Below are 22,582 nucleotides of genomic sequence, written 5' to 3'. Positions count from 1 at the left end.
TTTTGTGTCTGAAAAACTAGCCATTATCCCCTATCAATAGTAGGTGTGATTTTAGAAGTTGAAAATGTTTTAAGAGGGCATGCAGGAGGGAAAGGGGTGGTTGGTGTAGATTCTTTTCTATGTTACAAGATACTGAATGTAGTTGACCCTGTCCTTGTTGTTTATCTGTTTTATATATAGTAGTGTGTCTGTGTGATGCTTTCAGAGTGTAGACACGAGGGTATATGCCTCACCTCTTTTCTTAAACTAAAAACCCAGGACCTAATGTTAGTGCTTCCTCCCCCCACAACCCCTCCTCTAAGAGCAGGTGCCGCCTGGCACAACAGCTTGAACATAGTAGGCCCTCAAATATTTGTTAAACTCAATTGCCTAAGGGTAGGTGATAATAGACAAAATTATTTGGGTCATAGTCACTCTGATAGGTTTGTGCTTAATTTCATTTCTAAGAAAACCACCTTGAAAACATAAGCAACAAAATATTCTAAGTATGATATAGCTGTCAGGATTTTAGTCATTCGCCCTTAGATATAAATTGTACCATGATATTTGGCTTTAGTTTCAAACTTATGAGTTGAGTTTTGTTTCCTATTTTTATGCTGGGTTTGTATTTAATTTTGTCTTTAATCATTAAGGACATTTGGATTGGCAACTGAGAACCACATCATTAATCTTCTCAAAAAGTAATTTTTCTAGATGAATTGTATGGGCCTGGTGGTCTCATTCCATCAGTTCTTACAGTAAACCTGCCATACAGTTGACTGGGTTTAAAACAGCATGAGATCAAGCTGACCCCACAGAGGTCTAGCTAACTTGCCCAGACCATGTCTTGACCTGTCCAGGGAGATTTTGGTTTAAATAATTGAGATGCCACTGTTCTTGAGCCAGCTGGTCTTCTGGATGAGTAGCTCAAGCTTTGCAGAGCAGTTCCCTTGCAACCTGTTTATCAGTTTTCTAAGGTAATGGATTAAAACCAATTTCGTAAAAATGAGTGATTCATGGAAAACACTATTATTGGCAGTTGGTCATAACATTGAATAACATAAAATAGATAGGATTTTAAAAGGTTTTTATAAGTTACATTGGGTTATGTAAGTTTTTTTATTCATCTAAATATTTTTCTTCAACAGTATGATTCATCCAGCCTTCCAGCTTTGCTGTTCAAAGCAAGACCCCTTTTAGGAGCTGAAAATCATCTGCAAAATATCAACTGTCAATTAGAGAAGCTCCTTGACCAGAAATGAGACCAGTCTACTAAGATGTGCACATTTAAGATTAGTCTCGTGATACAGTTTTAGAAGGTAACAGGCAGTATATATTTTTGCACAAAGATGGGAAGAAAACCTGAACTTTATTACTATTAATTTGAATTGAATATTTTTTATTGTTATAACAACATTCTCAGATAAGTTTAAAAGCAGGAAACTGTCTTACTGTTCAGACTGTATGATCTTGTCCCCAGAATTTAATATTGCTTTGTCATTAAAATTAAATGGCTAGGTATAATAGTTTTAGAGGCCATAATTAACTTTTCTAGTTAACACCAAGTACAAAGTTTTAAAATGTTTTAGAACGTTGACACCTCATCAGCCCTTAAACATACAGAAGCTTTACCCTAAAAATAAACATCCAAAATTAAGCTGATGTGAACATAGTTAATCACATAAGGAGAATTCTACTGAATTTAATAAGCACACTGGAGCTGATTTTCAGTAAAACTGGTTTATTTCAGTAAATAAGATTTGGAAGTAAAGTGATAAATAAAACAGTTGGTATAACAGGCTTATTTAATAAGTTACTATAATTTAATGGTACTAAATCTGCCTTCATGCAGATTATAGCCTAGTTATATCAGTGTCCATAATTAGCTACTCTTGTAATACTTCTATTAGTAGTTCATCAGGAATTTCATCCATCCCATTGTAAGCAAGAAGACTGTTCTCTGCAGCTTCTGCTAATTCAGCATCTTCTGTAGCCTCCAAAATGCAAGTATCGTCAAGGCCATTATCCCAGTCAGCATCAGGACACGCACCTTTTGACGACACGCTAGCTGATGGTTCGTGAGGACCCTTGGTTTCAGCGTTTGCCGTTGTATCTGTTGCAAACTCCTCTTCCTGGTTCCAGAGAGGAGGGAGCGCAGAGTAGGAAGGAAATTAATCAGACAGAATGTGTGATAATTTCACCAGATAGTTGATCTATACTGAATTAAGGGATTCAGTTCAACAGATACTAAAATGAACACTGGACGGTACTGTCTCCAATGCAGCGCCATGGGCTCGTCACTGCCGCCTCTGTGGCGCGCTCACAGAGCTCCAGACTGGAGATGCCTGCAGCTCCTGTGGTACGTTCTTTCCAGAGTACACTGGTGGGGCTACAGCAAAGGCAGACTGATACTCTTTAAAAGTGGATAGTCTATAGTCTACCTGAAGGCAAACTGGTATCTGCTATCTTAACACACTAATTTCTCGATAGTTTTAAAATTAACATGGATTGAAAAGTTTTGAGATAACTGTCAAAGTATGACTGGATTTTGAGTATTAAACAGTATTGTATCAACATGAAATTTCCTGAATAATTTCACTATAGATGTATAAGATGCTCTTATTCTCCAGCTACATGCTTGAATATTAAAGAGATGAAGGGTTTTGATATCTGCACTTACTCTAAAGAGACTTGTTATGGACTGAAAGTTTGCACCCCCTCCCCCAGATTCACTGGTTGGGATCCTGACGCCCAGTGTGGCGATAGCAGGAGGTGAGGTCTGCAGGAGGCAGGTGCTGCGACCAGAAGGGACTGGCGCTAGCTCTGTGACCCCGGAAGCTGAGTCCACAGCACCGTGATCTTGGACTGTCCAGCCTCCAGAACTCTGAGAGATTTGTTGTTTTTAAGTCACTCAGTCTGAGGTACTCTGTTACAGCAGCCTGAAATGCCCAAGACAAGACTCGTCAAAAACAACGTGTCCTTAAAAAAAAAAAAAAAAAGTGTCCTGTGGACAGTAGTGGGAGAAAACAAGTGTGGCCCAGTGTTTGATAACAAGCAGCAAATCCAGAGAAAAGGCGCACAGGAGGGCTCCTCCTCCTGCAGCATTTCTGCAGGTGAAAACTTCCTTTCATTGCAATAGAAAAACAGGCAAATGTAGTTTAGTTTAAAATGCTAAAGAAAACGTTAACTGTTAAAAAACTAAGTGGTGGGTTTATTATACTGTTTTTTTAACTTTAAATAAAAAGCCAAAATAAGTTAAATCCAAGCAGTGGTAATACTGTACACCAAAGGTACTTACAACTTGGTGTTTTCAAGGTGTTACTGGATTAGCAGGAATAAAAAAAATCCAGAAACCCACTAAAACCACAGCCATTTATCAAAATAACACTTCAAATAAACAAGGATGAAATATTCTTAGAGACAAAGTTTGGTTCTTTCAAAACACTTTTTAACGTAGAAGTTTACTAGAGACTCTGGCAATCAGGTATTTTATATCCAGCTCCTACAGATCAAGCAGATTTCTACCATGTCAGTATAAATTTTACCAGGAGAGATGTTTTTAAAATTGAACTGAATTACGTACCAGACTGTTACCTAGATTATAAACTCAAGCACTCATTCAGCTATAGCAGGTAACTTTCGTTTTAACCATAACACCATAAACAAAAGGCTGATAGATGTGGGGGGAAAAGTCTAGAAAATAACATGACAAGAGTACTTAATACAAAGTTCTTGTAAAATATTAGTAAGACGTCATATAAAAGTAAACAGAGGGCAGTTATAGGCAATCCATAATAGAAACATAGTAAATCTGAATGTTAAAGTGGAAATTAAAACACCTGAAATACCACTTTATGTCTACCAGCTTGCTAAAGATTCAGTCGCTCAGTGATGTCAGACTCTTTGCGACCCCATGGACTGCAGCACACCAGGCCTCCCTGTCCATCACCAACTCCTGGAGTCCACCCAAACTCATGTCCATCGAGTCGATGATGTCCAACCATCTCATCCTCTCTCATCCCCTTCTCCTCCTGCCTTCAATCTTTCCCAGCACCAGGATCTTTTCAAGTGCGTCACTTCTTTGCATCAGGTGGCCAAAGTATTGGAGTTTCAGCTTCAACATCAGTCCTCCCAGTGAATGGTCTGGTTGGATCTCCTTGCAGTCCAAAGGACTCTCAAGAGTCTTCTCCAGCACCACAGTTCAAAAGCATCAATTATTCGGCACTCAGATTTCTTTATAGTCCAACTCTCACATCCATACATGACTACTGGAAAAACCATAGCCTTGACTAGACGGACGTTTATTGGCAAAGTAATGTCTGCTGTTTAATGTGCTGTCTAGGTTGATCATAACTTTCCTTCCGAGGAGTAAGCGTCTTTTAATTTCATGGCTGCAGTCACCATCTGCAGTGATTTTGGAGCCCCAAAAAATAAAGTCAGCCACTGTTTCCCCATCTATTTGCCATGAAGTCATGGGATGGGACTGGATGCTATGATCTTTGTTTTCTGAATGTTGAGCTTTAAGCCAACTTTCTCACTCTCCTCTTTCACTTTCATCAAGAGGCTCTTTAATTCTTCACTTTCTGCCATAAGTGTGATGTCATCTGCATAGCTGAGGTTATTGATATTTCTCCCAGCTTGTGCTTCATCCAGCCCAGCGTTTCTCATGATGTACTCTGCATATAAGTTAAATAAGCAGGGTGACAATATACAGCCTTGACGTACTCCTTTCCCGATTTGGAACCAGTCCATTGTTCCATATCCAGTTCTAACTGTTGCTTCCTGACCTGCATACAGATTTCTCAGGAGGCAGGTCAGGCAGTCTGGTATTCCCATCTCTTTCAGAATTTTCCACAGTTTATTGTGATCCATACAGTCAAAGGCTTTGGCATAGTCAATAAAGTAGAATGTTTATTTATAGTAAAGTAAATGTTCTTCGGGAACTCTCTTGCTTTTTCAATGATCCATCGGATGTTGGCAATTTGATCTTTGGTTCCTCTGCCTTTTTCTAAACCCAGCTTGAACATCTGGAAGTTCACGGTTCACATATTTTTGAAGCCTGGCTTAGAGAATTTTGAGCATTACTTTACTAGCATGTGAGGTGAGTGCAGTTGTGCGGTAGTTTGAGCATTCTTTGGCATTGCCTTTGGGATTGAAATGAAAACTGACCTTTCCAGTCCTGTGGCCACTGCTGAGTTTTCCAAATTTGTTGACATGTTGAGTGCCGCACTTTTACAGCATCGTATTTTAGGATTTGAAATAGCTCAACTGGAATTCCATCACCTCCACTAGCTTTGTTCATAGTGATGCTTCCAAAGGCCCTCTTGACTTCACATTCTAGGATGTCTGCCTCTAGGTGAGTGATCACACCATTATTATTATCTGGGTTGTGAAGATATTTTTTGTACAGTTCTTCTGTGTATTCCTGCCACCTCTTCTTAGTCTCTTCTGCTTCTGTTGGGTCCATACCATTTCTGTCCTGTATCCAACCCATCGTTGCATGTAAAGTTCCCTTGGTATCTCTAATTTTCTTGAAGAGATCTCCAGTCTTTCCCATTCTGTTGTTTTCCTCTATTTCTTTGCTTTGATCACTGAGGAAGGCTTTCTTATCTCTCCTTGCTATTCTTTGGAACTCTGCATTCAAATGCATATATCTTTCCTTTTCTCCTTTGCTTTTTGCTTCTCTTCTTTTCACAGCTATTTGTAAGGCCTCCTCAGACAGCCATTTTGCTTTTTTGCATTTCTTTTTCTGGGGGATGGTCTTGATCCCTGTCTCCTGTACAATGTCATGAACCTCCGCCCATAGTTAATCAGGCACTCCTATCAGATCTAGTCCCTTAAATCCATTTCTCACTTCCACTGTATAATCATTAGGGATTTGATTTAGGTCATACCTGAATGGTCAAGATGCTCAGTGGTAAAGATTAAAAGGTAAAAATAAGAAATGGCAAGTGGAGGGTAACAGGTACGTCCTTAAACTGGACATCTAATTTCCTATCACTTTTATGGAGAACAATTTGGTAACACAGAAAATATGACAGTTTAAGTAGGATAAAACCCTACAATATAGCATATACACTATGACTTAAAAAAAAACAAAACACAAGCACATACACATTTTGGAAGCTACAGACCAAAACACTTACATCAGTTATCTGAGTGGTAAAATTCTTAGGATGACTTTTTCCTTTTGCACTTTATGTATTTTGTAATGTTTTTCTACAATGAATGTGAATTACTTGGATAAGTGATATAAGAGTTTTTTTAAAGAAAAATATTGGTTTGGCAATCTACCGAAGTTTAAAGTGTATATACATATACCCTTTGACACAATTCTAGAAATCCCAGAAATATTTCTAGAAATTCTTCCTAGATATAAAGAAAATATATTTTGTAAAGCAAAAAATGAGAAAGCAAAATGTCTGAAACTGGTTAATAGCTATCTACACAATTTCTTATGCAGCAGTGGGAAAAAATGAGGTTCCTATGAGATGTGTGCTGAGATGAAACAATCAACACAACATGTTCCTAAGTGGAAACAAAGGACCAAACCGTGTTTAGACAATACCTAGACACCATTAGCTCGTTTAACCATTGTACCAAGAACTAGTTAAAAACGAGAAGGAAACTAAAAACTGTACTCACCTCTTTGAGAAGAAACAGAAGACACACTTCAGCAGGCAGTGGATAGCCTGAATCAGAAAGACAGCAGAACTATTTTATATAATATCTAATTTTTACTTTGTGGTAAATGTAAAAATCAGTAACTCACAGTCAGATTTGAAGTTTTCTGCTTTGCAGACAGGGTCGTGACATTTTTGATACCAAACTTCATTTTTCAGGTCAACCAAAATCCTTTACATTTAAAACAAAAAGTAAAAATTACTTTCCAGACAGGATAGAAAGCAAAATTCAGTTACACACCATTTACAAGAGAGATGCCTAAGACTTAAAGATGGAGAAAAGATAGGATGAAAACATATCTGGCAAACGGTGGTTGCCAAAAATATCACACAAAATGAATTTTAGGGCAAAAATTACATACTGACCAAAGTTTCTCCCAGGAAGATATAATTCCCAACTTGTTCCCACCAAATAAGAGATCTTCAAAATATGTGAGCAAAACTGATAGAACTTCAAGGGTAAACAAATATTCAACCATAATTTAAGATTTTTTTTTTTACAAACATTCTTTTGATAACTGATACCAAACAACCTCTCCAAAACTCAGGATATCATAAATTTGAATGGGAATTTAAAAGTACTTATTCACACATTCTCTGACCACAAAACAGGTTATTTATAAATAAGCAATGAAAAGAACTGAAACTCGAAACTTAGAAATTTAAAACATTTTTCTTAATAACCAAGTGACTCAAGGAAAATTCATGATGGAAATTAGAACATGCTTAGAATTGAATGGAATTGAAATTACATATTGAAATAGGTGAGGGGAATTCCCTGGCAATACAGTGGTTAGGATTCCATGCTCTCACTGCCAAGAGCCCAAGTTCAATCCCTGGTCGGGGAACTACGATCCCACAAGCCTCACAGTGGTGCCGAAAGTAAATAATAAAATGTGAAACTGAGCTAAAGTGATCTTTAGAAAGAAATTTAGAATCTTTAGCAGTAACACAATTTAGAAAATGAACAACAGAATAAATCTTAAAAGGCAGAAAGTAATAAACAAAAATTTTAAAAAGTCATTGAGGACAAAATGAAGACTAATAAAATTCAAGATTAATCAAAAAAGGTATAAAGACACAAGTGGTATTAGAAATCGAGATATAACTACAAATATAAAATATATTAAAAATATACATTACTTTTTCTAGTAATGCTGAAAATTTTGATAGAGAAGACACAATACTAGATAAAAATATACCAAACCAAACAAACTTACAGAAAACCCAAAGAATCCTATAACCACTAAGTTTTTTTTAAAGTAATTTAAAATCTTCCCACATTTCATAGAAAAGAAACACAAAATGGTTAACAATCAATGTGTTTGGGACATTTACCAAGGAGAGAAAAATGGGCTGGCAACTCAGTCTACGAGCCCTGTGAACATTCCCATAACAGACTTTGTAATAGGCAGACAAATGCTACAGTTTCCAAAGTGCGCCAGGCGACGCAGGCAGTCTGTCTGTCAGGGGGTAGGGTGACACCTGACGCCTGTCAAGCTCCTGCAGACTGCCTGCTTGTAATTCACAGGCTCAGCATGGCATCACCCTTCTCCGTTCCTTTCAGTGATGTCCTGTCTTTGTAGAGCTGGGTGTCTGGTACTGGTGGTGGAGATAAAAAGGAGCATAAGTGTGGAATGAGACATGACCGTGAGGGTGGCGGTGTCCAGCCTGATTCCAGAGTCTGAGTTTATGCATGCAGTGTAAAAGGACACACAGCCCATTAATAAGTATGCTCAAGAGTCAACAGGTCCAAACTTCCAGGTATAAGTTAAGTCAATGTGATATAATATATACATAGTGACTATAGTTAATACTATATTGCATATTTGTAAATTGGTAAATCTTAAAAGTTCTCATCACAAGAAAACAAAAATGTATCTATGCACGGTGATAGATATTAACTAGACTTACTGTGGACATCATTTTGTAATTGTCCACAGATATCAAATGTTTTACACCTAAAGCTAGCTAGTATAATGTTAAATGTCAATTATATCTCAATTTAAAAATGAACTAAAAAAAAAAATGAACTAAGAATACTTTCTTTCAATTGATGAATATTGTTTTTTCAAAGTGCCAATAAATTATCAGAGCAAATATTTAGTAAGTTGCTTGAAACTGATTAATAAGTTAATTAATAGGTATTTCTTTCGTCCTTGGAGCAATGTGAAAAAGTTAAGATACTAAGGGCAGCATGAACTCAGAAAAGTCTGGGAACCTCTGGGCCAGTGGCAGTTTGCCAAGCTGAGAGTCCCTGTCTATAAAGAATGCTCTTGGCAGGAGGCTCTGATTTCTGTATATGGTGAACAAGCCCAGAGTCTGTGGGCTTATAAGACACGGTTCCCTGCACACGTCACACATGCTGTGTCACCGTGAATATAACAGAGGGCTCATAACCTCAGTGTCCCTGCTGTGTACGGGGACAGCTAGCGCCCGCCTCGGCTCTCAGCTGGAGTTAGAGAAAGCGACCCGTGCGGGAGGGCGTGGGGAGCCGTGCCTGCTGCCCCAGGCCTGACTCTGCGTCCTTAGACCTTTAAAACTACTAGTAAAGCTTATCACTGGGTAAGATCTCTGATTTGGATGAGGGAGGTTTGATAATCCAATCCTCCAATTTATTAGTAATCAGGGAAATTCAGATGAAAACCACAATACCATTTAAACTCACCAGATTAGAAAAACAAATTTTAAAAGCCTAATGACAGTAAAATTTTGGTAAGAATATGGGGCAGGACAAAATCTAAAAACACTGCTAGTGGGAGTATCAAGTAGCATGACCATTTGGGAGAATAATTTATCTAAAAAAATTAAATACAAGCATATTCTATGACACAGCAATTCTAGTTTTAGAAATACACTTTGAAAAACTCTTGCATATGTGCACTAAGTGATATATACAATATTTGTAGCTTCATTGTTTATAGATAGCAGCAAGCCAAATGTCCACAGCAGGACAGCAGATGAACTGGTCTACTTATATATATACAATGATGAAAACAAGCAACAGCTACATGCTGCAGTATGCATAAACCTCATGAGTATAATGCTGACCCAAAAGCAAGTCAAAGGATCAATTTACCATAAGATTAAAAAATGTAAAATGAAATATTATGTTGTTTGGATATGCAAGTAAACATGGAAAAACCATAAAGAGGTAAAGATTACCACAAAATTCATGATGACAGCTATAAGAAGAGCTGACTCATCTGAAAATACCCTGATGCTGGGAAAGATTGAGGGCAGTAGAAGGGGACGACAGAGGATGAGATGGTTGGATGGCATCACCAACTCGATGGACATGTGTTTGGGTGGACTCCGGGAGTTGGTGATGGACAGGGAGGCCTGGCGTGCTGCAGTTCATGGGGTCACAAAGAGTCAGACCTGACTGAGGGACTGAACTGAACTGAACAGCTGAAATCTCTAAAGAAACTGTACTTGGGCCCACAAGGTACTTCTGAGGTTAAGTGGTAGATATGGCAAGTATATGCACATATATATACATGATGTGTTTCACACTTAAAAGGAATACACTGTGGATAATAATACAACCTGTAATTCTTCAGAAAGAAATACATAGCAACCTGAGGATCTCAAAGTTAAATAATCATTATATGAAATGACTTTCTGGTAAACATTCATGAACAGAAAAAAAGACTAGGAAGATACAGCAAAATCATAACCATAGTTCTGGGACTACAGGTGGTCTTTTTTGTGTGCTTTTCTGTTATATTTTTGTGCACTGAGTTTTTGAAGTTTTTTTTTTTAACTGAATTAATCTATGTATATATTATAGCACTGAATCATAATATCTAAGATGTTTTCCAGCTTTTTAACAAAAGTTTCCTGATCACTTTTTCACGCCTGGTCCATGTGCTGTAACAGCTTTATATATTGAAGTCTGAGCTCTGATATGAGGTATTGGCTGGTCGTGGTTTAGTTGCTAAGTTGTGTCTTAACTCTTGGGACCCCAGGGACTGTAACCCACCAGGCTCCTCTGTCCATGCGACTGCCCAGGTAAGAATACTGGAGTGGGTTGCCATTTCCTCCAGGTGTTAGATATTAAAACATGCTAACATCATAAATGATAATGACTGGGTTTCTATTTTATCCCTATTCTGAATGTTTCCTTATATGATGTAAAATTCTACTTCTGGTCTTACTTCATCCTTTATTTCCTCTTCTTTTGCCAGGGGCATTTAAAAGACAACTCCAAAAACGGGGCTTTGCATATGCAAGCAAGCATTCAATAAATACTGGTTCTCTTCTGGACTATTCTTTGTCTTGAACATGTTAACATAACTAACTCCAGTTCTTAAACCCTAACAGAGTAGTTTTCTTCTTGCCCAAATTTGCTCACTTTTGATTTAGACTCCGTAGGTGTCAAGGGCCAATGGCTACTGGCTCTCATTTCTTTCTAGCCCCACTCAATTCTGCTGTAGTTTCCTCAAGATTTCACTATTTAAGGGGTTATTTTACCAAATAAAGTACAAATAAAGATATGTGCTGAGGCAAGGTAATAATTAAGATATTCAAAATTATATTTTATTTGGCTTCTGCTTTTTAATATTTAAGTTGTATGAGTTACAACTATATCTATTATAACAAAATCATTTTTATATTTTCATCTTAAATTATAAACATTTAAAATATAATACTGGTCATTAACAAGCAGTATTACTTACATGATGTTATTGCTCCTATGGGCTCTTCCAATGTTTTCACACCAGCGGTATTTACAAATATCATAAACCAACAGTTCTTCTGGGAAAAAGTAGTTCCACCGCCGAATTCCTGAACCACAAATAATGTTTCTAAAGGTACTATTACTCTATTGTATAACAGTTAATAAAGAATAAAATTATCTTTACCTCCTTTAATGCCATTTTTGTTCACCAGTGAGAGAACAAATTGATCAATTTCAGGGTAAGGTGAACACTGGAAACCTTCAATGGTTTCTACTGCAACAGAAAAATTATTCATAAATCATAACAGCTAAAAGGTGGAGGAGTTAAACTTTAAGCTGTCCAGCACACCCGTGCTTTACAGCCCGCTCCTGCCAGTGTTGAGTTTTTTGCTTCTCTGCGGTTTGTCTTTTAATCAGTCGTGTATTCTCACAAGGAAGCAGGTAAAATGCAAAATTGTAGCTAGTTTTCATGAAAAGCGTTTAGAACCACTTCAGTTGCTTGCTTCATTCTGATAGAGAAGAACAGCCCCTCACACCTGGGAGCTGGCCTTGGATTAACACTGTCACTGAGATCATGGTGTGGCCACGAGCTGGCTGAGGCCTCGGAGCTCAGCCCTGGTGTTCTCCCATTAATCACAAACTGCTTCCCAGAACCTCAGCGTCATATAAGGTCACTCGGTGGCCATGATAATTCAGGACAAGAATGAAGACCACTCTAATCATGTGTGAACACAGACAAAACATCAACATTTTCCAAACCACAAAAAGGACCAAACGCCAGCCTATTTTGTCTCAGTAGCTGCTGATCCTTTACCAGCTGTGGCTTTAGTCTCCCTGTAGTCAGCCTTCTTTCTAGATAAGATTTATCAAGATATTTAAATCATAAAACTGTCACTGGCAGCGCCCAACTCAAAAAACAAGCCCACTCTTCCTTGGAGACTCCTCAGAAGCATCTAACTCAAGCCTGGATCCTATAAGAAGTCCTTTCTAACGCCCTTTTTCTGATGCCCGTTTCCTATGCTGTGCGGTCTCCACCGAGGTAACCCGCGATGAACTCACTCATCACAGGTGTGTTCTCCAGTCCTGGAGCTGCAGAGCACTAACATCTTATATTTTCTACCCACAACTCTAAGGAAAATTGTTTAAAGTCTCATTTAAAGACAGAGTAATCTACTTTTCTTATAGCCCAATTTCACTTACAAAAATAGTATACCTAGTTAAAGAAATTTTGGAAAATACATTAAAGCAGAAATGAGAGAAATAAACCTCAGTGTCTAGAAACAGAGGAGACAGTAAACAGACAAGAAAACGTTATCCATATTTTTAAAATACACTTGTGATCACACCTCATAAAATGTTATAACCTTATCTCAACATTGTAAATGGGTATTTTTCATACTATATAGGCTTTATAAGTCTAAATCAAATGGCTACAGAGTATTTTACAGTATGTAACCAATCCAATTTTGTTGTATATTTAAATTTTCAGTCTCCCACTTATAAAGAATGATAGCCTAAAGTGTGTGTATAAAAATACAGTTTACTGGAGAGTTTAAGTATATCTTAGAAAAAGATGTTTTCTGCAGTAAAGCAATTAAGAACATATAGATTTCATGAAAAACTTTATGGCCATTAAAAGAATGCAGGGGCTCTCCATGTACTGGAAATGCAGGAAAGGTCTTCTGGGTTAAATAGGAAACTATTAACAGTGGTGACCCATCTGATCGTGGACAGAAGGGTGAAGAGATCTTTTAAGTTTTTAAGTTTTTTCATCTTAATATGTGCTTATTTTAGACAACCTACATTATTCTCATATTTTCCCTCTAAAACACCCTAAGATGAAAATTAAGTCAGTAAGCTTTAAAATTTTTTTACACTTTTACTTTGGAGAGAAACACAGTTGTTCTGAAAGAACAGTACATATAAATACATAAGATTTAAGATTTTGAAGAAAAATAGATTTTGCATCCTTAAATTTTCATAGCAAATTGTTTTCTTAAACTTACCTGAAGTACTGGTACGATTCAAACACTGAATTCGCTGTTTACTTTGAGGTATGTCACATGTCAGAATTCGTAAAGCATCTGAAAATCTGAAGAAGAAAATGTGTACAACAGAAAGTAATATTAGAATTAAAGAGATTTAACTACTGAAAGGACACAATTTCAGATAGTCTCATAATAAAATCCTTTGTTCAACAGCTAACTGTTCAAGATATTTATGCCACATTTGCCTAAAAAACACCAATCCAACCCCTACAAAAAATGATTAGTTTGGTGACCATTTATAGTATTTTCCTCAACGGTAGAGTCAATCAGAAGACCTGAGAAATGCTGAAGCTACAGAAGCCTTTTAAATTTTTGTTAATTTTAAAAGTCCTTATCAGATACTCTTGATATATTTTTAGAATTTATATATTTTAAAAATAAGTAAAGAAACATGATTTTAAAGGTTTAAAGCAATATTTTCTTGTTTTTAAAAACTCAGTAATGATGCATGCATGCTCAGTCACTTCATTTGTGTCCAACTCTTTGAGACCCTATCAGCTGTAGCCCACCAGGCTTCTCTGTCCATGGGATTTCCCAGATAAGTACACTTGAGTGGGTTGCCATTTCCTTCTCCAGGGACTCTTCCCATCCCAGGGATTGAACCCACATCTCCTGCATTGGGAGGCAGGTTCCTTACCACCGAGCCACTGGGGTAGCCTGATGATACCTAAGATATTTCATAATATGAGGATTTCTTCTATTTCAGAATCTAGTATAATCTTATCATAATGCTTACTGTATTTTGTTATTTGTATTGTATCAGTATACAAATGAGCATAAAATTGTCAAACAAGACAAACTAGCAATGGTGGTTTGTGTTTTAATGTTAGTTATAAGATTGTACTCACAACCAATTGAGAAGGAAAATTATGTGATTATTTAGTAAAGCATTTTCAGATATCTTTTTAGCTTAAGCAGTGTTGTTGTTAGTGAAGTCATTAATAAAGTTATGTTTTCTGCAAAATCTTAAAAAAAAAAAAAAAAAGTCTGGATAATAGAAAAAAAGAAAGAGGAACAAAAGCAAAGGGAAAACAGCTTAAAAATTAACTGAAAGGAAAAACACATTCAAAACCATAAAGAATTTAGCCTTTATTTCATGAAGAACAAGACCTGGTATTTAGTCGGGTACGCGATGACAACAAAAGCTACCTCGCTCCGTAGGGTAACCCTCTGCACTTCTGCAGAATACTGACAACTACAAAAGAAATGGGGTTTGGGAATCAAGAGACTGCCTGCACTTCAGGCTGTTCTTAGAGGCCGCCTGTGTTGCTTCTCCCATACAGGATAGAATGTGACCTTATTCTGGAGCCAACAACAGTGAGGGAGCAACGATCATGTAATTTTTAGGACGGTACTACTGCCAGAAGCTCAGATGTGACAACCAACGCCTGCGGGCAACCTTACGTGCCGTGGCACCTACCGCGTGCCAGGCGCTGCGGGAAGCATACACATACAGTTCTCACTTACTTAGTCCTCACAGCCCCACGAAGTAGGTGTTAATGTTACTTCCATTTTAAAGGTAAGGAAACAGACGGTGAGGTTACTTCTAAGATTTGTTAAGAAAACTCAAACAGTCCATACATATGTAGAGAAAGACAACACATCTTCCCACCCTCCCGAGTTAGCGTATCAAGTGGACACTTGGACACAACTTTCCCTGTGCAGTGTCTTAAATATTTTTATTATAATTTACTTCTATGGAATTTCTCTTTAAAATTATATCTAAGAGCAGCAAAAAGGAGAGGGATCAGAACAAGTTACTTTAGCAAGACAATTTATTCTGATCTTTAACCACGTCTTAAATTAACAAAAATTGCCAGCCACGAGTGAAGAGAAATGAAGGCCACATATTTCTATTGAAAGATGTCTTTCACACTTCTTAAAATGACCAAAACATGAGAATTTAAAACTTCAGTAAGACTTGACAGTAAATTAGAGTGTATCAGTATAATAGAAAATTATATAGAAAAATTATTGATAATTTATTGGTCAATTATTAATTTGACAAATAATGTTGAGTAGACAAGACAGGTGACATAATCATATAAATAATGACCCCATGAAATATGTTTCAAATGAAGGATCTATGTATATTATATTTATGTACATATATTAAAAAATTAAATTTTAACTAATTACATTTCCAAATGCAGTAAGTAGTTTTTATTTTCTTTTTAATAGAATAATCATTTTAGAAAACCTGGAAAATATATCAAATATAAAAGGATATAAAGAGAAAAGTAGTTAAAAATAACTTTTACTATTCTAGTTAACAGACAAAAAAGAACAGTTAACCTAGAATTTTTAAAACTTTCTTTTACACAAAATATAAAGAGTTTATACAGTTCACATTTTAGTAATTAAAAATGCTATTCACTGAATAATAAATATTCATGGTCCTGCGTACCTAACATTGCTGACCAAAGACGACAGGAAGTACTGATTTTCTTTGGAAATATTCTTCGATTGTGTAGGACAGAATCTGTTATCTTCAGCAACTTCCAAAGCCACATACTTTCCTATTTTTGATGATTTATACAGTCGGAAGTTTCTATTCCTTGTGTAAACTCCTATATAGTTAATAAAATAGTATCAATACATGGCTTCAGTGGTTTATTTCTGTAGTCAGCAAATATTAACTGTTCAGCATTATTAGAAAAAACACATGGTTCTGGTTCACAACAGTGACACAGATCCTGAATTCACCTTCTCCCATGGACACACTCTACAACAATATATGAAACGATTTCATGTGGACAAAATCTACCTGGTGGAAGACCCCTTCACATCAGGCGATGAGAGGGGAATCACACCGAAGCAGCTCAGAAAGGCTGAGGCACTCTGGCCATAAACCCCAGCCCAGACAGAGCAGCTCCCAGCCTGCAGGGAACTCAACCCGGGAACTCCTCCCCGAGGAGCGAAGTTCTGCCATTCAGGTTCCTCAGCTTTCAAGACAGCGTCTGAGAGGGGAGCCCCGCAGACACCCGGATTTGAGGCCGGCTGGGCTCACGCCCGAGAGAGCCCAGATTGCTCAGTCACCAACTGCGTCTGACTCTGTGACCCCGTGAACTCCAGCACGCCAGGCTTCTTGCCCCAAGAACCCCATGAACACAATGAAAAGGCAAGAGACCCACGGCGCTGTGAAAACTTATGGGGGTTCTTGAAGAGCTCACAGGGGAAGCAGTGTGAGACTCACCTGCCTGGGAGTCAACTTCAGTAGCAGCCCCTTGAAAAGCACCCATTCTTCATGTGAGAGGTTCGTTTGCTAATTTTAAAGCACTGGCCTGAGGGGCAAGGTCTTGGTGGTAACCGAAGGAGGGAGGCTGCTGGGCACCACCTCCCCTCTCGCCTTTTGCCTTGCTAAAGCTGGAGGGAATCACCTTTCTTTTATCTTGTATCAGCGGTATCATCTTCACCCCTCTACCTTGCTCCAGAGTGCCAGTAATCCCAGATGGGAGCTTTTAGGATCAATGATCTCAAAACCAGGGCAGATGAACTTACCCAATCAAAGTAGCAACAACAAAAAAAAAAACTAGAAAAAAACTATATATTAGGGGATTTATGGGACATCAAGCAGACTAACATTCACATTGCATGAGCCCTCGGAAAAGAGGGAGAGGAACAGAAAACTTATCTGAAGGATTAACAGCTGAAAACTTTTCCTAACCTGGGGTAGAAAACAGACATACAGATAGAGGGAGTCCAGAGAGCTCTAAATAAGATCAAACCAAAGAGACCCACGCCAAGACACATTATAAATAAAATGTCAAAAGTTAAAGCCAAGGAGAGAATCTTAAACTAGCAATACAAAAAACGTTACATCAAAGGGACCCCCGTAAGACAATCACCAGATTTTTAAGAGATGTTCCAGACCAGAAGGGAGGGGCATGATATATTGAATCCAGCTCACAAACAAAAACAACCAAGAATACGCTACTGGCAGAGTTACCATGTATAATTGAAGCGTAAAGAGTTTTCCAGACAAGTAAAGGCTAAAGGAGTTCAGCAGCACCAAACCAGCCTTGTAAAAAATATTGAAGGGACTTCCTTATGCTGAAAAATAAAAGATGTGTTAATGGCTTCTCTGTCCATGGAATTCTCCAGACAGGAATAATGGAGTGGGCTGCCATTCCCTCCTCCAGGGGATCTTCCCGACCCAGGGATGGACCCGGGTCCCTCGTACTGCAGGTGGACACTTTATCGTCGAGCCACCTGGCGAGCCCCAAGAAAACATACGAAGGTGTGAATCACTGGGAAAGGCAAATACATAGTAAAGGTAGTGGACGAAGACATAAAATTAGTGTGAAGGTTAAAAGACGAAAGTAGTACAAACACTATACTTAGTTAAGGGGTACACAGGTGTTAAAATGTAACATCAGAAACGGGTGGGGTTAAAAGTTAGAAATTAGAATGTGTTATATGTCAGCTTTATGGTAACCACCCAGTAAACACCTGCAGTACACACACAGCGTCACGAAAGGAAACGCACACTCCTGCATTGCAGGCAGATCCTTTGCCAGCTGGGCCACTGGGATGCCCACGAGACAGGCATCAAACCGCAAAGGGAGAGAGCAACTACAAAACACTCAGCAGAAGACTATGAACAGTAAGGCAATAAGTACATCAGAGAGCAAACAGAATGAAAAGCACAATCACAGAAAACTAACCAAATGATCGCAGGGATCACAGCTTCATGTAATTAATGAAACTATGAGCCATGCCGTGCAGGGCCACCTAGAGAGACAGGTCACGGTGGAGAGTTCTGACAAAACGGGATCCACTGGGGAAGGGAATAGCAAACCACTTCAGCATTCTTGCCTTGAGAGCCCCATTTACACCATGAAAAGGCAAAAACAACATGACCCTGAAAGATGAGCCCCTCAGGTCAGTAGGTGTCGAACATGCTACTGGAGAAGAGCAGATAAACAGCTCCAAAGGGAATGAAGAGGCTGAGCCAAAGCAGAAAGGATGCCGAGTTGTGGACGTGTCTGGTGCTGAAAGGAAAGTCTGAATCTGTAAAGAACAATGCTGCCTAGGACTCTGGAAACGTTAGGTCCATGAATCAAGGTAAATTGCAAGTGGTCAAACAGGAGATGGCAAGAGTGAACATAGACATTTTAGGAATCAGTAAACTAAAATGGATGGAAATGGGTAAATTTATTCAGATGACCACTATATCTAGTACTGTGGGCAAGAATCCCTTAGAAGAAATGGAACAGCCCTCATAGTCTACAAAATAATCTGAAATGCAGTACTTGGGTGCAATCTCAAAAACGACAGAATGATCTCTGTTCATCTCCAAGGCAAACCATTCAATGTCACGGTAATCCAAGTTTATGCCCCAACCACTAATGCCAAAGAAGCTGAAATTGAACCATTATATAAGAACCTATAAGATCTTCTAGAACTAACACCAAAAAAACACGTCCTTTTCGTCATAGGGGACTGGAATGCAAAAGTGGGAAGTCGAGAGATACCTGGATTAACCAGCGAGTTTGGCCTTGGAGTACGGAAGGAAGCGGGGCAAAGGCTAACAGAGTTTTGCCAAGAGAATGCACTGGTCATAGCAAACACCCTCTTCCAAGAAAACAAAAGATGACGCTACACATGGACATCACCAGATGGCCACTCCCGAAATCAGGCTGATTATATTCTTTGCAGCCGAAGACGGAGAAGCTCTATACAGTCAGCAAAAACAAGACCGGGAGCTGACTGTGGCTCAAATCATGAACTCCTTATCACAAATTTCAGGCTGAAATAGAAGAAAGTAGGGAAAACCACTAGACCATTCAGGTATGACCTAAATCAAACCCTTATTACACAGTGGAGGTGACGAACAGATGCAAGGGGTCAGACCTTGCAGACAGAATGCCTGAAGAACTATGGACAGAGGTTCCTAACACTACAGGAGGCGGCGAGCAAAACAGTCCCAAAGAAAAAGAAATGCAAGAAGGAGAAGTGGTTGTCTGAGAAGGCCTTACAAACAGCTGATAAAAGAAGAGAAAGGAAACACAAAGGAGAAAGAGAAACATACCCAACTGAATGCAGAGCTCCAGAGAATGGCAAGGAGAGAGAAAGTCTTTTTCAATGAATGATGCAAAGAAATAAAGAAAAAAGAAACAGAATGGAATGACTAGAGATCTCTTCAAGAAAATTAGAGATGCCAAGGAAGCATTTCATATGATGGGCACAATAAAGGAGAGACATGGCAAGGACCTAACAAGCAGAAGAGCTTAAGATGACATGGAGAGAATACACAGAAAAACTATACAAAAAAGATCTTAATGACCCGATAACCACAATGGTGTGGACACTCACCTAGAGACAGACATCCTGGAATGTAAAGTCAAGTGGGCCTTAGGAAGCATCACTACAAACAAAGCTGGTGGAGGTGATGGAATTCCATCAGAGCTATTTCAAGTCCTAAAAGATGCTGTTAAAGTGCTGCACTCAACATGTCATCAAATTTGGAAAACTCAGGAGTGGCCAGAGGACTGGAAAAGGTCAGTTTTCATTCCAATCCCAAAGAAAGGCAATGCCAAAGAATTCTCAAACAACTGCACAACTGCATGCATTTTCACATATTAGCAGAGTAATGCTCAAAATTTTCCAAGTCAGGCTTCAACAGTACATGACTGTAGAACATTCAGATATTCAAGCTGGATTTAGAAAAGGCAGAGGAACCAGAGATCAAATTGCCAATAACCGCTGGATCACAGAAAAAGGAACAAAATTCCAGAAAAACATCTACTTCTGCTTTATTGACTACGCCAAAGCCTTGGACTATGTGGATCACAACAAACTGTGGAAAAATCTAAAAGAGATGGGAATACCAGACCACCTGACCTGCCTCCTGAGAAATCCATATGCAGGTCAACAAGCAACAGTTACAACCAGACATGGAACAACAGACTGGTTCCAAATTGGGAAAGGAGTGCGTCACGGCTGTCTACTGTCACCCTGCTTATATAACTTATATGCCGAGTACATCATGCAAATGCTGGACTGAATGAAGCACAAGCTGGAATCAAGATTGCCGGGAGAAACATCAAGAACCTAGATATGCAGATGATATCACCCTAATGGCAAAAATTGAACATGAACTAAACAGCCTCTTTCACTAAAGAAATGAAAGAGGAGAGTGAAAAAGCTGGCTTAAAACTCAGCATTCAAAAGACGAAGATCAAGGCATTCTGTCCCATCACTTCACAGCAAATAGATGGGGAAACAATGGAAACAGAGACAGACTTTGTCTTCTTGGGCTCCAAAATCACTGCAGATGGTGACTGCAGCCATGAAAATAAAAGATGCTTGCTCCTTGGAAGAAAAGCTATGACAAATCTAGACAGCATATTAAAAAGCAGAAATATTACTTTGCCAACAAAAGTCCGTCTAGTCAAAGCTATGGTCTTTCCAGTAGTCATGTATGGATGTGAGAGTTGGACTATAAAGAAAGCTGAGCACTGAAGAATTGATGCTTTTGAACTGTGGTGTTGGAGAAGACTCTTGAGAGTCCCTTGAACTGCAAGGAGATCCAACCAGTCCATCCTAAAGGAGATCAGTCCTGGGTGTTCATTGGAAGGACTGATGCTGAAACTGAAGTTCCAATATCTGGCCACCTAATGAGAAGAGCCAACTCACTAGAAAAGATCCTGATGCTGGGAAAGATTGAGGGCAGGAGGAGAAGGGGACGACAGAGGATGAGATGGTTGGATGGCTTCACTGACTTGATGGACATGACTTTGAGTAAACTCCAGGAGTTGGTGAAGGACAGGGAAGCCTGGCGTGCTGCAGTCCATGGGGTCACAAAGAGTCGACAGGACTGAGCGACTGAATAACAACAACACTAACGTAAGTCGGCTGTGTTTGGAATTAACTTCTCCAATGCCTGCGCCCCGACATTTCGCGAGGGCAGCTGTCCTTAACCCAGACCCAGGTCCTATGGATTCAAGTCCTGTGATCGCCAGGGATTAAGCTGTAATTCCCGAAGATGTCCACAAGGCGGCAGCACTTTTCCAGGCCCACCTCAAGCCCTCTCCCTAAGCGCGCAGCCGCCTAGGTTCTAAGCATTCACAAGAATGTACTGGGAACCCCTAAGAGATCAGTATGGACGGGGTGTCTGTGTGATGCTTTAGGACGTAAGCCCTTTAGTGTCTTCTCAGGCACAATCCACTCTAATTCACCAACCAAGAAGCCAACTTTCCCTCACGGTGTGGTGGCCGTGAAACAAAGGTGGGTGAACAGAAAGTGCTGCCGCCTTGTGGACATTTTCGGAACTACAGCTTAATCCCTGTGCTAACAGGACCTCAATTCACACCTGGGTTTCGATTAAAGCCAGCTGCTCTCAGGAAACGTCCTGGGGCAGGTATTGGAGAAGTAAATTCGAAACAGCCGATTTCCAGGAAGCCAACTGCCAAAGATAAATTGTCCTCGACCACTTTAAAAAGAAAAGGAAAAACAAACTGAAACCTCCATCACGGGTAAGATGGTAAGCATCCCTAAGCGCCACAGGAATGTCAGTCAAAAGGCCAGTAGGAATTCACACCCCACCCGGCACAATGGCCATCTTCCCAACTCTGAGAACAATAAACGCTGCCGAAGAGGCCGCCTAGAGAAGAATGGAATCCCCCTAAATTGGTAGGAATACACACCGGCAGCAGCCAGTATAATGGAGAGGCCTCGAATGACTGAAAAAAAAAAACTGTCACGATGGGCTAAGCCTAGAATCGGACATTCCCACACCAGGGCCTGTATCCTGAGAAAACCACGCAGCAATGAACACTGCAGCACCCCTTCCGATCGCCAAGACACAGCCAGCAATCTGCAACAGGTGAGAGCTTAAACAGGACGTGCCACTCAGACACGGCAGGCTATTTCTCATTCCTGTAAAATCGCCACTGAAGTTACAGAGTTCTGACGCTGGTGGCCTCAAGGATGGGATCACACACGAAGGGCAGTCAGTCACGCAGAGACAGAACATGGAGTATGAGGAATTCTCCAGGTAAACAAAAACCAGACATACAAGGCAGCAAATTTATAATGCAGAAAGAGACTCTAAGAAATCAAACAAATGGTTTCAGTAAAAAAAAGAAATCAAAGTGAAAGAATGGAACAAATCAAGAGGTCTGAATGTAAAGTGACAAAAAAATCAGTATCTGTAACAAATAATCCACAAGGATTATCCCCTT

General features: G+C 39.2%; 2 protein-coding genes across 7 annotated transcripts in view; one reads left to right on the top strand and one right to left on the bottom strand.

Annotated features, from left to right (window-relative positions):
- The window catches only part of CENPU (centromere protein U), a 44,114-nt gene extending 41,073 nt beyond the window's left edge, over positions 1-3,041 (top strand). Inside the window, exon 13 of the mRNA XM_043893532.1 lies at positions 1,128-3,041. Coding sequence (XP_043749467.1) covers positions 1,128-1,241 — 114 coding nt within the window. The 3' untranslated portion in view covers positions 1,242-3,041. The remainder of the gene's footprint in view (positions 1-1,127) is intronic.
- Positions 1,704-22,582, bottom strand: part of PRIMPOL (primase and DNA directed polymerase) — a 52,853-nt gene continuing 31,974 nt past the window's right edge. For 4 of the 6 annotated variants that reach the window (XM_043893526.1, XM_043893529.1, XM_043893527.1 and 1 more), the window contains 7 exons: positions 15,802-15,964; positions 13,353-13,438; positions 11,531-11,620; positions 11,345-11,453; positions 6,752-6,834; positions 6,625-6,671; positions 1,704-2,111 (listed from right to left, as the gene is read on the bottom strand). In XM_043893526.1, the coding sequence (XP_043749461.1) occupies positions 1,866-2,111; positions 6,625-6,671; positions 6,752-6,834; positions 11,345-11,453; positions 11,531-11,620; positions 13,353-13,438; positions 15,802-15,964 (824 nt within the window). In that variant the 3' untranslated portion in view covers positions 1,704-1,865. Of the gene's footprint in view, positions 2,112-2,826; positions 2,959-6,624; positions 6,672-6,751; positions 6,835-11,344; positions 11,454-11,530; positions 11,621-13,352; positions 13,439-15,801; positions 15,965-22,582 lie in introns of those variants that run through there. The other 2 variants (XM_043893528.1, XM_043893530.1) reach the window with 2 other exon arrangements.

This window comes from Cervus elaphus, chromosome 32, assembly GCF_910594005.1.
Source record: "Cervus elaphus chromosome 32, mCerEla1.1, whole genome shotgun sequence".
Classification (NCBI taxonomy): Eukaryota; Metazoa; Chordata; class Mammalia; order Artiodactyla; family Cervidae; genus Cervus; species Cervus elaphus.
This window is presented reverse-complemented; position numbering and strand designations above follow the sequence as displayed.